Raw genomic sequence first — 15,052 nt, forward strand, 5'->3', positions numbered from 1 at the left:
TAGGTGCTGGGCCAGTTCACAGTGTTCCTGCGCAGTCTTCGTATTCGTGATCCCGCCCGTTGGTATAAATCCAAAATAGAAACAGTCGCCGGATTGCTTCTACCGGGCTGCATCTATCGTAACTGGGTATTTACGACACTGAAGTAAACGTTAAATACCTCAAAAACTGAAGGGGGCGCTAAAGGGGGAAAACTACATAATGGGGCTATAACATCCAATAAATCTTCTTGGTAAAATCCCAACTATGTTAAAATATCCAGGAATATGTTCCTGTAAAAGCTTCTTTTATTCAACACCACACTCTGGGTGCATTCAGGTGGAAACAGATCCAAACGGAACCAGAATTAGCGGGTCATTTGAAACGTGGACTTGGTTTGGACGACATCGGTTTCTTCTCTTGTGTAATGTGCCGTCTGGACACCAGGTGGCGCAGCTTCCTCGTCTCACAGTTTGAGCTTCAGCTGAACAAACATGACTGGACAAGCCGTAAGAAGAACTATTCTTTATTGTAATAAATACAGAAAACGGACAGAATCAGCGTTTAACATCCAAATGACATCAAAGGCTTCATTCACAGGAAATCAGACGTTCTAATGTTTGATGTCTTTTCTTAAAGTATGATGCCTGTTTCCCAAAAGCAAAGACAGGGGATTTGAACCCTTTTAACATTAGACATCACATTTGACACTTCATTTCTTGAAGAGTCTTTAATCCTAAAAGCTGGGGTATTAAATCCTTTCCTTAATAATCATGTTCATGGACTCAAATCAATGAAAACTAGAATGTGTCAGGGAGGAAAAACGACAACAAAAAGTTGTTGTTTTTAAATAAGATTGTTCATGTTAGTTTTGCTTCTTCGGTTCCTTCAGTTCCATTAAACGTGAAATATTAAATATAAACACAGATTCACTGCGAGTTCGGAGCTCGTGGACACATGTTTTCGTCATTTGTTTGTGCACATAATTAATCTGAAGAGCACAAATTAATAATAACTCAGTTTTCTTTTTTCATGTGCCGGACTTCTTAGGAACAAAGAGACTTTAGTTATTAACGTCTGAACAGTTACTACTGATATGCCGGTGGAACCGTAGCTCCTCCCATCAGTGGGCCAATGGGTGTGAATGAGTTAATGATGTCATGTTAAAGTGCTTTGAGTTGTTGGAAGACTATAAAGCGTGATACAAGTACAGGTCTATATTTAATATAAATTAGATTCTTCAGCTGTAAAGTAACACAATAGCTGATTCTGGATCTTTTTAAAGTTATCTGGTTTCAAATTAATCGAATCAATTCAGTTTAAAAAACAAACAAATAGAGAAACAAATACAGAAGATACACATTTTAATATGTTCACTCATTACTGAAATGTAATAATTGATTACAGAATAAAACACACTGGACTGTTTAGTGACAAGTGAAGAATGTGGGTTTCTACTGTTGATGATCTATTTTATTATATATAGATTATATTGTATATACATGTGAATGTATCAGTACTGACTGTATATATACAGTGTGTGTTTGTGTGTGAACGTACTTCTATCTTTATGAGGACCTGATTTTCTGCCTGCATACTGAGGACATTTTGAAAAGAACATTTTGTTCTAGTTTTCTCTTCCTAAAATGTTTTTTTGAGGGCTAAGACTTGGTTTTAGGATGAGTGTCTGTGGAACTTATGAATATAGAAGTACAAATGTGTACTTTTTTGTGAGGACATATTTCTCTCACATATGGTCCAGTCCTCTTATTGTCAGGCTGTTTTAAGGGTTCCAATTTCTAGATTTAAGTTACGTTTGTCATCGATATAGTTTAGAGGTACAAACCTCTGTGTTTAGGTGTTATTGTGTGTGTGTATGTGTGTGTGTGTTTGTGTGTGTGTGTGTGTGTTCTTAGTTTTTCTCTGTAAAGTCTTTGCAGATGCCTCGGACCACGAGAGGAGCCAACTCGGCGAGGCCGGTGAACTCCCGGGTGAAGAAGATGTGGTTTTCCTTCGGCTCTGATGCCATCGCATTCAGGTCGACCATGGGCGCCCAGGACACGCCCACCGAGTATATGGTGATGCCTGTTCATTGGTGAATGGGTGAAACAGGACATTGTGTGAGAAGTGAACACACAAGCTGCTGTTGTTTTTAACTTCACTTCATCACGCACCTTGTTTCTGTGCAGCCATCGCTGGGAGTCTGAAGTCATCATACGATTGGCCGTCTGTCAACACAATGAGGAAGTTACGTCCTGGTCCCGTCCGCCTGGTGAAGAAAGGAACCAAACAAATCTAGTTAAACATCGTCTAACTCAGGTGTTTGTGTTGTCTTCTCCTTCGGACACAAAACATCCTGCTGATAGAAACCTCAGCAATCCGAACATCACTTCAAGATCTGGTCATACTTCAGCACAGAGTTTGTTTTTATTTTGTTCTCTGTGGAAGAATGCTGAATATTACCAGCCCTATACCTAGAGGGTCCATTTGAAGGAATGTGTGCCATCTAGTGGTAAGAATGCAGACTGCAACCATTTCAAATTTGACATCTCCTGTGTACATGTTGGGATTGATAACATTGTCTTTAATATTATATCAGTTTATGAGTAGTCTCCACACAACTTATTAGTATATATTTCCAGCTTTGTTGTATAATTAAACACTGATATTCACAGATGAACACACTTCGATTGAAAAAGATCATGTGGTCAAACTATGTCCTGGTTGACCTATCTCCTGGTTGACCTAAAACTATGTCCTGGTTGACCTATGTCCTGGTTGAACAATGTCCTGGTTGACCTATGTCCTGGTTGAACAATGTCCTGGTTGACCTATAACTATGTCCTGGTTGACCTATGTCCTGGTTGACCTAAAACTATGTCCTGGTTGACCTATGTCCTGGTTGAACAATGTCCTGGTTGACCTATGTCCTGGTTGAACAATGTCCTGGTTGACCAATGTCCTGGTTGACCTATGTTCTGGTTGACCTAAAACTATGTCCTGGTTGACCTAAAACTATGTCCTGGTTGACCTATGTCCTGGTTGACCTATAACTATGTCTTGGTTGACCTATGTCCTGGTTGAACTATGTCCTGGTTGACCTATGTTCTGGTTGACCTATGTCCTGGTTGAACTATGTCCTGGTTGACCTATGTCCTGGTTGAACTATGTCCTGGTTGAACTATGTCCTGGTTGACCTATGTCCTGGTTGAACTATATCCTGGTTGACCTAGAACTATGGCTGTGTCTACGACCGGACACTTTACAAAGTACACTGCAATACAGTGCACTGACATCTGTAGTGCACTCCGTCGCTGATGAGTGCTGTATTAAATGGAACACTTACGTTAACCACTTGGCGGAAGTGACGGACGCAAATCTGTTCACGGCACCCGCGAAATTAAGCCGGGAGTGACGTACACAAATCTGCTTGCGATACCCGCGAAACTTAAACTGACAAAATGAATGCACTGCTTGCCCTCTTTTTGTCCCTTGTTTACCCCTTTCTCCACCCCATGTGGAAACTGCGATACCTCCACAATCGCGGCAGGAGCCTCCGTGGTCTACCGCTTGTGTTACCGTCGCCATCTCGTCCGCCATTGTTTTAGAAATAAATTGAAAAGCTGGCGAAAGGGCTCCTCTTCCGCTACGTAGCCAAGATGGCGCCCGTTTAGGGCCAGTAGTGTCCATTGTTTTACACTGCATGTTTTGCCCGTTTGCAGTGCGCCATCCGGGTACTTTCAGTGCACTGAATTCTGCTGGTTTTGTCAGTGTGGCGCCCTAAGCACTGAAAGTCAGTGCTCGAAGTGCTCAAGTGTCCGGTAGTAGACACAGCCTATGTCCTGGTTGACCTATTTCCTGGTTGACATAGAACTATGTCCTAGTTGACCTATGTCCTGGTTGAACAATAACTATGTCCTAGTTGACCAATGTCCTGTATGCGTATGTTGTCTGGTTGGTCCAGTAGGGTCAACTCTTATCCACATATGGATGTATGACATGCCTGTGCACAGCATTTCTACTTGTGATGTGGATATCTGACCTTTGGGTTCAGACCTAAGATCATCCATGACCCCACATGACGCCAGGGTATAAAGGTCTTAAGGTGCGTTCACACCAAAAGCGAAACTATTTTTTGCATCGCTCAAAACGCATGAGTTTACTCGCTCGATCATTCACCGTGTTCAGGCCATAAGCGTCGAGACGCTCCGCGAGGGGCGGGGCTTATCTCTGTGTCTCATCTCCGTAAAGACCGGTATCATTTCCTTCATCCATCAGAATAACTAACCACTAGTTCTGCTTTATATTTGTTGTGGACATCCCACACACTAACGCCCTCGTGTTTGGGTTCATGACATCACCCGTAGGCTCACTCAGCTCGGTCACTTTCACCGATGAAGTTACTGTTACGTCTGAAAGACTTCCGCTTCCAGCACTACGAGAGTGGAACACAAGAGCTGATTGTCCCGAGTTGCGAGATTACCGCCTCAAATTTGAAATATTTCAACTCGGGGCGAAAATTGCACCGCTGTAAACGCGTCGCCCACATCGCGTCGCCCCAAACGCCCCAAACACGCCGCCCGGGAAAATATCGCGTCTATCGCAGCCACACGCATCTGTACGTTGACTTTTCATGGGATTCGGTCGCGCGAAAAAATAGTTTCGCTTTTGGTTTGAACGCACCTTTACGGTTTCCTCAGAGAGTTGAAGAAATTCTGCACTCCAGCTAATTTGATTTTCTTCCCATGATTCATGTCCAATAAAGTATTCAGATGAATGGATGTTTGACTCCAACCTTATCTGTGACCAGTCTGTTTGAAGAAGTTCAGCCACGCCAATTGGCGACCAGGATGGGATGCAAAGAGTCAGATAACTGTCATCCTGAACCACACTTTCAAAATAAGCTAATGGGACATGGTAAGGAGAACCTTTGTCATAAAATGTCAGGGATGATTGTTGACTGAATATTGCATAAAAAAAGAATATATTACATTGATTTATTTGAATAATTGAAAGACGGTCCAGACGGTAAATCGAAGGTCAAAGAAAATTGTTGGGCAAGAGCTATTTATGTGTCTGTTTATGAAACATAAATACATTTGAAAAAAGACGATTGTGTGTGAATACAAAATACAAGAAAAGGACAAAACATATAAGGCCCTGTTGAGACCCCGCCGACTCCTCCTCTCTACTTCCATCTGCCTGATGGATCGTGGAAGTCTCGATCGTGGAATATGCCTTCTACCAACTATTCATACACTCTGTCGTATTCATTGATTGTGTTGTTACTGTGTTTTAATTTGTGTATAGTGATTCCTTCTGTACACATTACATCTATTACAACTGTCCATCTTGGAGAGGGATCCTCCTCTGTTGCTCTCCTGAAGGTTTTTTCCCTTTTCTTCCCCATGAAGGGTTGTTTGGGAGTTTTTCCCGATCCGATGTGAGGTTCTGCGACAGGGATGTCTATATGTACAGATTGTAAAGCAGTCTGAGACAAATTTGTAATTTGTGAAAATGGGCTATACAAATAAACTGAATTGAATTGAATTGAATAAGAAATAGGTATTATTCGGCGTTATAAGATTTGAAGACAAAATAAAGAAATGTCAATAAAATAACAGAAATCATTGGTGTGAATGTGAAGACCTCGTGTTGTGTGACGAGACACAAGGTCTGGCAGGAATGTGTGGCAATGTTGGATTTGTCCATTCTAGGCTACTGTGGAAACATGGCCGCTCTGTATTTAGATATAAAACATATCATTCCAACGTGATGAAAACAAACAATTATTTTTAGTTTTAGGTGATTGTACACTTAAGTAAACACACTTCTAATCTTATCCTTCATTTCTGCCAATAGATCCACCTTCGTGCGACACCCTGGCCCTGATAACACCTGGTTGGGTGTATTGTCATATACTCAGGTGTGTCGGTACCTGAACAGGTTCTCGGTGGTGTAGGTGATGGCGGCTCCGGTGGCCGTCCCTCCGCTCATGTAGCGGATCCTCTTTAGGGCGTTCAGGGAGGCCTCTTTGGTGGAGTGTTCAAACAGGCCGAACTCCAGCCTTTGATCGTAGGTGAACTGCACCGCACCTGGACATCCAACACACAATCAGTGGGCTAATCAGCTTGTCAATCAATGAATCAATGAATCAGATCATTATTATATCGAGAAGCTGACCGATGTGAGCTCCTCTGTCCGAGATGTCAAAGCTTTTGGCGATTCCTGTCAGGAAGTGCAGGATCAGCTGGAAGTTCCCCTCCCCGACGCTGGAGGAACCGTCGATGAGGAACCCGATGTTCACCGAGTTGTAGCATGTTTTACCTTTAAAAGATCCACAAGCAGGTTTTACATTTCAAACATCCACATTTACACGGCTTCAGCTTTGTAGCCTCATGAAGTCTGCAGGAACCGTAACATGTGGTAGTATGTCGTGTCTTACTGCACAGCAGGCTGTCCAGAGAGCAGAGCTTCTGAGCCAGAGGTTTGACGTGTTTGGTGGTGCCAAACCAGCTGGACATCGAATAGCTGAAGAAGCCGTTATCTTTACACACCGCCTGCAGGGCAAAGAAAAACATGGCCACCAAAATGTGTCTTTTATTTTGTAGAGCGTCTCGTTGCTCACAGAAGTTCTTTAGTTTAGTAAACGGAGAAATAAAAGACACAACGATCCTCTGAGCAACAGATGAACCAGAAGCTTAGATCCAAACAGTGACAGCTTCCTGTTTCAGAATCTAAACTTTCATAATAAAAGCATACTAGAGCAAGCTTGAGTTACTTGTTCAGACTTCACAGTAGAAACAGAAAGTTGGTCTGGAGTTCTTTATCTCTTAGAGAAGTAGCGAGTCCATTCATAACGTTTAATAAACTCTGGTCTTCATGACATACAAATGACAGTAAATGTGAATAGAGGGGCACCTTCTTCATGAAGTCCTTGTCCTGCACCATGGCGAGCTCCTCAGGAGCCGCTTTGGCCACAGACACCAGGAAGACGTTGATGCCGGACTCTCTGGCCAACAAGGCCGCCTGCTCCAGGTCGTCAGACGGCCAGCCGTCAATAATCACCATCATGACCCGAGGGTGGCCCCGCCTCCCCCCGTTCTCCTGGGTGAAGAAGGTCTCCACCGCGTGCATGATGGCTTTACCTGCAGCGAGACCAGGAACCAGTCACAGAGACTTCAGCACCATGATAGCTGGAGTTCCTCCCTGGGGCTTCTTCTGGGTTCCTCCTGGATGAGGACGTTCACCTCACCTCATTCAAATGATTTATCGATGTTACACTTTAGGTTTGTGAGAGTCACAGAGAATTATTGTTCTTGTTTATTTCTACAATATCTAATTCTCCATCAATCAAGAGATGACATCATATTAATGTGTTCTTACCAGTTACACACTTACACCTGTTATGTTCTTCTTCTGTTGGAAGGTTCAACAACTCAGTAAACAAAAGAAGCCACGCAGGAAGTGGCCAGAACCATCAGAGGAAACATTACAAATCAAGTTGTATGTGTGTGTGTCTCTGTGTGTGTGTTACCTGTGTGTGTGTGTGTGTGTGTGTGTGTTACCTGTGTTGGTGTCTCCTCCCAGGTAGACCAGCTGCTTGATGGCAGACAGCAGCTCTTTAGGTTGAGTGTAGTTGCTCAGTAGAAACTCTGTCCGGGGAGAATCACTGCGAACGCCATCCAGGTGAAGGACACGGCAGGTACAAGTATTATGAGCAACATGTACTTCATGTACTTAAAGTACTTGAACGAATTCAAGTACTTCAAGCAAAGGTCCCGTGAGAACTTTGTATATCCAAAAAGAAAAACAGAAGTTTTCAGCTTTGTCACGGTGCAACAAGGCTTTTTTAAATCTTATCATACATTTTGAATTCTGAATTTGTGCATGTGTGTGTGTGTGTGTATGTGTGTGTGCATGTGTGTGTGTGTATGTGTGTGTGTGTGTATGTGTGTGTGCGTCTCACCCGGCCTGCAGCAGGCCTACATGCGGCCCTGTTGATCCGACTTTCAACATGGATGCCAATTTGATCACAAACTTCTTCTGCAAGTTGAACCTCCGCTGCCCAATGTTGTTACTGCTGTCAATCACCATGGCGATGTCCATCTGACAAGCTGTATGCACGCACACACACACACACACACACACACACACACACACGCAAACACACACACACACACACACACACACACTCTTAGTTAATGTATAATCCATTCAGTATAATATCAAACACACAGAGCTCACAACGTACCTTTATTTCCGCCGGTCGAAACTTTCTTCACTGGCGGCTTCTTCAGTGGTTTCTTTACTGAAACACACAGACAGGTCAGCTTGTAACACACGAAGAAGAACATGAAGGAGAACTAGATGAAGTACAAATGGAGTCATTAATGTTGAAGTCCAAGTCGAGTCGCAAGTCTTTTTGATTATGTCAAGTCATGTGACTCGAGTCCATACCTCTGATCATCAATATAATAATTAATAATCCGTATGTTTACCTGGTAGAGCGGCGTCAGACATCGCTGTGGTAACGATGTCACTGGTCAACTCCAATGGGACGTCAACCGGCTCTGGTCACACACATGATTGTATAATAAATAATAGGCTTGTATGGTACACGGTATTAAAAAAATATTTAGAGCTGCAGTAGGTGTCTTGTTTTACCACTTCACATCCAACCTGGAAAACAATACAGGTAATTCTAAAAGTAAAAACCTAGTGCCATATTACCTCACTAGAGACTTGTAGTATCATATTACCCCACTGGACAGCTTGTAGTACCATTTTGCACCACTAGGGAGCTTGTAGTACCATGTTGGCCTACTAGAGAGCTGCCTCACTTAATGTGAGCTGCGGACAATAAAAAGTGTCCAATGCAATCTCTTTAAATATAAAAAAAATTTCAGACCAATAACCCCAAAAATTGTGAAACCTCACAGGACAATAAACGAATCAATCAACAAACTGATCGACTGCAGGACCAAAAGGGCTCCGACCTACTGGTGAGGCTGAAGGAGGCGGTCCAGCGGGACAGGTCCCGTGATTGGATGCCATGTGCGTAGGATCTCAGGTAGTTATGTTTCCCCGGCAGCTTGTGGACCCTGACGGAGCCGCCGGGCTGACCCAGAATCCCCCTGAAGGCAGATCAACCATCACTTCATCTTTCTGCTTCCGATTCAAGGTGCTATACTTTAGGATCAGAGACTATTATCAAATTCTGGATTTTGAAAGATACCCCTTCTACGGACAAGGGGACTTTGGAAGTTCTCCCTCTGGAAAAGTTGACCCACACCCTCCATGGCTGTCAAGGGATTTGTCAAAATATGGAAACCGGTCTTAGACATGGTGGACCCCTCGGGGATGGACTTTGCCCTGCCAGAGGAAGGAGTCTACCCATGGCCCTCTGCAGAGGAAGGAATCTACCCATGGCCCTCTGCAGAGGAAGGAGTCTACCTATGGCCCTTTGCAGAGGAAGGAGTCTACCCATGGCCCTCTGCAGAGGAAGGAATCTACCCATGGCCCTTTGCAACGCAGACAGATAAATGGTTTGAGAAAGGTGAAAGTCTCACCTGTGGACGGCCGCTCCGCATACGGAGGACACGGAGGCGTAGACCTTGGTCCCGAACACCGACACCTGGGTGCAGTCTGGAGGACACAAGACCAGCACGCCATCCTTCACCAGATCGGCTCCGCGGATAACACAGGTCACCGGGTACGGCACTGACCCACACCGCAGAGGGTTTAACATTGGTTGTAAGATATCAGACGGACAGACAGACAGACAGGCAGACAGGACTCACCACTGGATGCTGAGCCAGATGTTGAGAAGAAGAAAAGGCCTTCAGATAAAATGACAGAAGAACATCAACGTCATCAAATACACAAGAAAATAAATAAATATAAGTAAATAAACAAGAGCTGCTCACCTGACAGCAGGAGAAGCACCTGAGACATCTCTGCAACTGGAACACTGGAACACCTGAGAAGGTGATGAGAAACCTCAGTATGTACAACCTGACGAGTACACACTAACTACACACTCACTATGTACACACTGACTACACGCACACCAACTAAACACTAACACACATTCATTCTAAACTACACACACACACACACACATTAAACTACACACGCACTAAACTAGAAAAGACACACTCAACTACACACATTCTCACACTAAACTACACACACACTAAACTACACACACACTACACTCACACACTAAACTACAATACATATGCACTAAACTACACACGCACACACTAAACTACACCCACACTACACTCACAAACTAAACTACACTACATATGCACTAAACTACACACACACTAAACTACACTCACAAACTAAACTAAACTACACACACACCACTCAAACACTAAACTACACTACACACACTAAACTACACACACTACACTACACTCACACACTAAACTACACACACACTAAACTACACACACACTTAACTACACAAACACTAAACTATACACACACACTAAACTACACGCACACTAAACTACACACACTAAACTACAAACACAAATAGTAAACTACACACACACTAAACTACACACTAAACTATACACACACTAAACTACACACAGTCATCTACACACACACTAAACTACACACACACACACTAAACTATACACACACTAAACTACACACACGAAGCTACACACAGTAAACTACACACACACAGTAAACTACAGTCAGACACAATTACACACACTAAACTACACACACACACACTAAACTACACACTAAACTATACACACACAGTAAACTACAGACACACAAAATTACACACACTAAACTACAGTGAGATCACAGAAAGTCAACTAGCAAACCAGGCTTCCACTCATAGGGCAGTCAAAACCAGTTAGTAAATACACGGTGAACCAACAACCAGTAAGCCAGTAAATCCCTGAATCTGTGGGAAAACCAGTCAGTAACGAGTTTAGAAAAGGCCAGTCAACACTTAACTCAGTTAAACCAATCAGTCATAAACATACTCAATAACTATGATTGAGTTCAAGTTCTGAAACAGTAAAAACGGTTAACTCCTTAAGTACAGTAATTACTATTTAAACAGTCAGTAAAGACGATGAAAGAAAAGTGAGTGACTCCGTTTGGATTTAAATCAATCATTCGGTAAACCAGAGAGCCAATCACTCACTCATCAATATATTAATTCAATCATTAACAAAGTCATTCAGTCAGCAAAGAAACAGTAAAGCGTCTTACTGACTGTTCCTTCAGCAGCCGGCAGGAACACGATGCAGTTTATTCCCAGGTAGCAGCAGACGGTAAGCTGAAGATGCCCAGCGAGAGAGAGGCAGCCCTTTAAATACACACACACACACACACACACACACACACACACACACACACACACACACACACACACACACACACACACACACACACACACACACACACACACACACACACACACACACACACCTCACAGTTGTGAATCAGAGAGGGAGGGGCTTCACTGACCGGTCAACCTGAGAGAGAAGTAGACTAATGAAAGTTTTTCTCTTCATTGTTTCCACATTAAAATAAAACCTTCACAGTCTGAACATCACAGCGGACAATTCTCCATGAGCCGCTCCGCCTGGTTCACTGGGTCACGACCAGTAGCTGACACGTCTTTATGACTTAATTTATGCGTAAAAAACCAAAACAAGCCAAGAATGATCTGTGCTGTTAAACTTTGTTAAAATCACAAATGCTTCAGTTTCAGCGAGTCCTAGACGAGAGAAACTCAAATAAAAAACGAGCCGCTAGTCCGTCTAATAATATACACAATACTAGCTAACGCTTACTCAAGCGCTTGTCCGTCTGTTAATATAAACACTAGCTAACGCTTACACGAACCGCTAGTCCGTCTGTTAATATAAACAACGCTAGCTAACGCTTACACAAGCCGCTAGTTCGTCTGATAATATAAAAAACACTAGCTAACGCTTACACGAGCCTCTAGTCCGTCTGATAATATAAACAACGCTAGCTAACGCTTACACGAGACGTTAGTCCGTCTGATAATATAAACAATACTAGCTAACGCTTACACAAGACGTTAGTCCGTCTGATAATATAAACAATACTAGCTAACGCTTACACGAGCCGCTAGTCCGTCTGATAATATAAAAAACACTAGCTAACGCTTACACTAGACGTAAGTCCGTCTTATAATATAAACAATACTAGCTAACGCTTACACAAGCGCTTGTCCGTCTGCTAATATAAACAACGCTAGCTAACGCTTACACGAACCGCTAGTCCGTCTGTTAATATAAACAACGCTAGCTAACGCTTACACGAGTCGCTAGTCCGTCTGATAATATAAACAACGCTAGCTAACGCTTACACAAGCCGCGAGTCCGTCTGATAATATAAAAAACACTCGCTAACGCTTACACGAGTCGCTAGTCCGTCTGATAATATAAACAATGCTAGCTGACGCTTACACGAGCCGGTAGTCCGTCTGTCAATATAAACAATGCTAGCTAACGCAAAGCATGCATAAGAACCCACAAAATCACACGGTAGAGGGCCAGGCGGTGGAGGGCCAGGCGGTGGAGGGCCAGGCGCTCGAGGGACAGGCGGGGTTCAGGGGCAGCTGGGTAATGTTACCTGTCTACAGGTACACCGACGTGGCGGCAAGAATTCGGCTTGGCCGGATCCCAGCGGGCGGGAAGAGGAGAAGGGCCAAGGGGAAGGAATGTTTCTGTGGAGATGTTGGGAAGCCTTTCATGGATACAGAGATAAATAGATATGAAGCATGAATGAAGTGGACGTGAGAACAATGGCCCGTTTAGTATCAACGCGTTTCAGATGGAAGACGAACCATGCACATTTGTTTCGTGTCTCAGCGCCTCAACAACACTTTTGATCGAAGCTTCAGTCAAAACAGTCTTGTTGCCAGGCAGATTTCAAGCAGCCGATGATTATCAGGAGCATCTGGTGTGAATGCTGTCCAGGGTTCTGCAGCTCAGAGGCTCCATTGTTTTCAGGAGAGATGGAACATTGGAGGATTAGGAGTTCTGGACAGCGTCATTTCCTCTTGTCCCAGAGGAAGACAACGTCTGGGTCAGAGGTCACGACCCCCCAACAACAGAGATTGAAGGTCGTGTTCTGGGTTTCTAGAAGTAAAGTCTGCGATGACAACATGCTCATTTCTTCATCATGTCTTCATCTCTTCATCATGTCATCAAGTCTTCGCGTCTTCAAGTCTTGATGTCTTCATTACTTCATCTCCTCACATGGTCATGTCTTCATCATGTCTTCATGTCTTCATCATTTCTTTATCATGTCTTCGTGTCTTTATTACTTCATGTCCTCATGTGGTCATGTCTTTATGTCCTCATTTCTTCATTTTCTTCATCATGTCTTAATGTCTCAATGTCTTCAAGTCTTCAAGTCCTCATGTCTTCATCCTGTCTTAAAGCAGCCGATGATTATCAGGAGCATCTGGTGTGAATGCTGTCCAGGGTTCTGCAGCTCAGAGGCTCCATTGTTTTCAGGAGAGATGGAACATTGGAGGATTAGGAGTTCTGGACAGCGTCATGTCCTCTTGACCCCCCCCCCCCCCCCCCCAACAACAGAGGCTGACGGTCGTGTTCTGGGTTTCTAGAAGTAAGGCTTCATGTCTTCATCTCTTAATAATGTAATTTAATTGAAGTGCTATGATGAAGTCAAACTTGCATAGGTTTGTCCTTCATGTGAGTTATGAAGACGTGGTCTTTAATGTCCTATATATATCTTGTTTTTTTGCAACCCACAAACAGGAAGTGACCATATCTGGACTGAGAAAGATTGACATAGAGACCCGTCAATCACCTAGTAGCCCCGCCCCTTAAGAGTCCCCGGCTTTATGGTCTGTGTGACTCTACAGACCATAACGTACTAAATGATGACATCATGCTGTATAGAAGAAGACTTGAAACTAAAGACTGAGACATAAACTCATGTTTATAATGTTTACTGAGGGAATATGTCAAGAGAAGTAGTCATTATATAGACTTATATACAACCAGGAGTCGCCTCCTGGTGGTCAGGAGAGAGAATGCAGCTTTAACACATGGAGCATAGACTTCTATACAATTTGTATACAGTTTTCTGGGCATGAATCTTCTAGATCGTCCCAGATAATCCCAGTGTCCTTGAATGCATCAACAACACAGAGTTCATTAGAGGTGCACCTTCGTCAACAGGAAATAACAAAATGGCCCCCAGTGTGAACACCTGGATGAGCGTAGCTCTCTGGTCTCGTCTCACCTGAGAGGCCCACACCTGATCTGTGGGAGAGTCCGGACAATGGCTCTTTGTGTGAAGGAATGAATGCAGAGAGAGCGGTCAGCCGAGGTCACAACAGGAGCAGGATGGGAGCCAATCACATTGTTTAGGTAAAAATGAAGGGGCGGGGCCACGAGGCTGACCCAGGATCTGTGCATGGAGACATCAGGCTCAGCTGATCCTTTATTCCTCTGTCTATGACTCCTGGTGGAGGAACTTTCCTTGAGGGATCTTTTAATTATGTTTTCATCACTCTATCTCTAAGGCTGAGCCCTCCAGAGGAAACTCATCTCCTTACCCTATCTCTAAGGCTCCTACAGAGGAAACTCATCTCCTTACCCTATCTCTAAGGCTCCTACAGAGGAAACTCATCTCCTTACCCTATCGCTAAGGCTCCTACAGAGGAAACTCATCTCCTTACCCTATCTCTAAGGCTCCTACAGAGGAAACTCATCTCCTTACTCTATCTCTAAGGCTCCTACAGAGGAAACTCATCTCCTTACCCTATCTCTAAGGCTGAGCCCTAGAGGAAACTCATCTCCTTACCCTATCTCTAAGGCTCCTACAGAGGAAACTCATCTCCTTACTCTATCTCTAAGGCTGAGTCCTACAGAGGAAACTCATCTCCTTACTCTATCTCTAAGGCTGAGTCCTACAGAGGAAACTCATCTCCTTACTCTATCTCTAAGGCTGAGTCCTACAGAGGAAACTCATCTCCTTACCCTATCTCTAAGGCTCCTACAGAGGAAACTCATCTCCTTA

The 15,052-nt window shown here is 43.7% G+C and overlaps 1 protein-coding gene across 3 annotated transcripts; it reads right to left on the reverse strand.

Annotated features, from left to right (window-relative positions):
- Positions 1-1,324: 1,324 nt before the first annotated feature.
- Positions 1,325-11,412, reverse strand: coch (coagulation factor C homolog, cochlin (Limulus polyphemus)). Of its 3 annotated transcripts, none has more exons than XM_056426350.1 (15): positions 11,231-11,412; positions 9,907-9,959; positions 9,781-9,819; positions 9,550-9,625; positions 8,981-9,114; positions 8,479-8,550; positions 8,232-8,288; positions 7,947-8,094; positions 7,546-7,649; positions 6,899-7,125; positions 6,423-6,537; positions 6,161-6,304; positions 5,916-6,072; positions 2,152-2,246; positions 1,325-2,062 (listed from the first exon to the last, which is right to left on the reverse strand). In XM_056426350.1, the coding sequence occupies exons 2-15, from the start codon at positions 9,932-9,934 to the stop codon at positions 1,890-1,892; spliced, it is 1,569 nt and encodes a 522-aa protein (XP_056282325.1). In that variant the 5' UTR covers positions 9,935-9,959; positions 11,231-11,412; the 3' UTR covers positions 1,325-1,889. The 3 variants fall into 3 exon arrangements, with proteins under 3 accessions (XP_056282325.1, XP_056282324.1, XP_056282326.1); XM_056426349.1 differs by having other exon boundaries at positions 9,550-9,700; XM_056426351.1 differs by lacking the exons at positions 8,981-9,114; positions 9,907-9,959; positions 11,231-11,412 and having other exon boundaries at positions 9,550-9,700; positions 9,781-9,817.
- Positions 11,413-15,052: the final 3,640 nt, after the last annotated feature.

This window comes from Pseudoliparis swirei, chromosome 11 (genome assembly GCF_029220125.1).
Source record: "Pseudoliparis swirei isolate HS2019 ecotype Mariana Trench chromosome 11, NWPU_hadal_v1, whole genome shotgun sequence".
NCBI classification, from domain to species: Eukaryota; Metazoa; Chordata; class Actinopteri; order Perciformes; family Liparidae; genus Pseudoliparis; species Pseudoliparis swirei.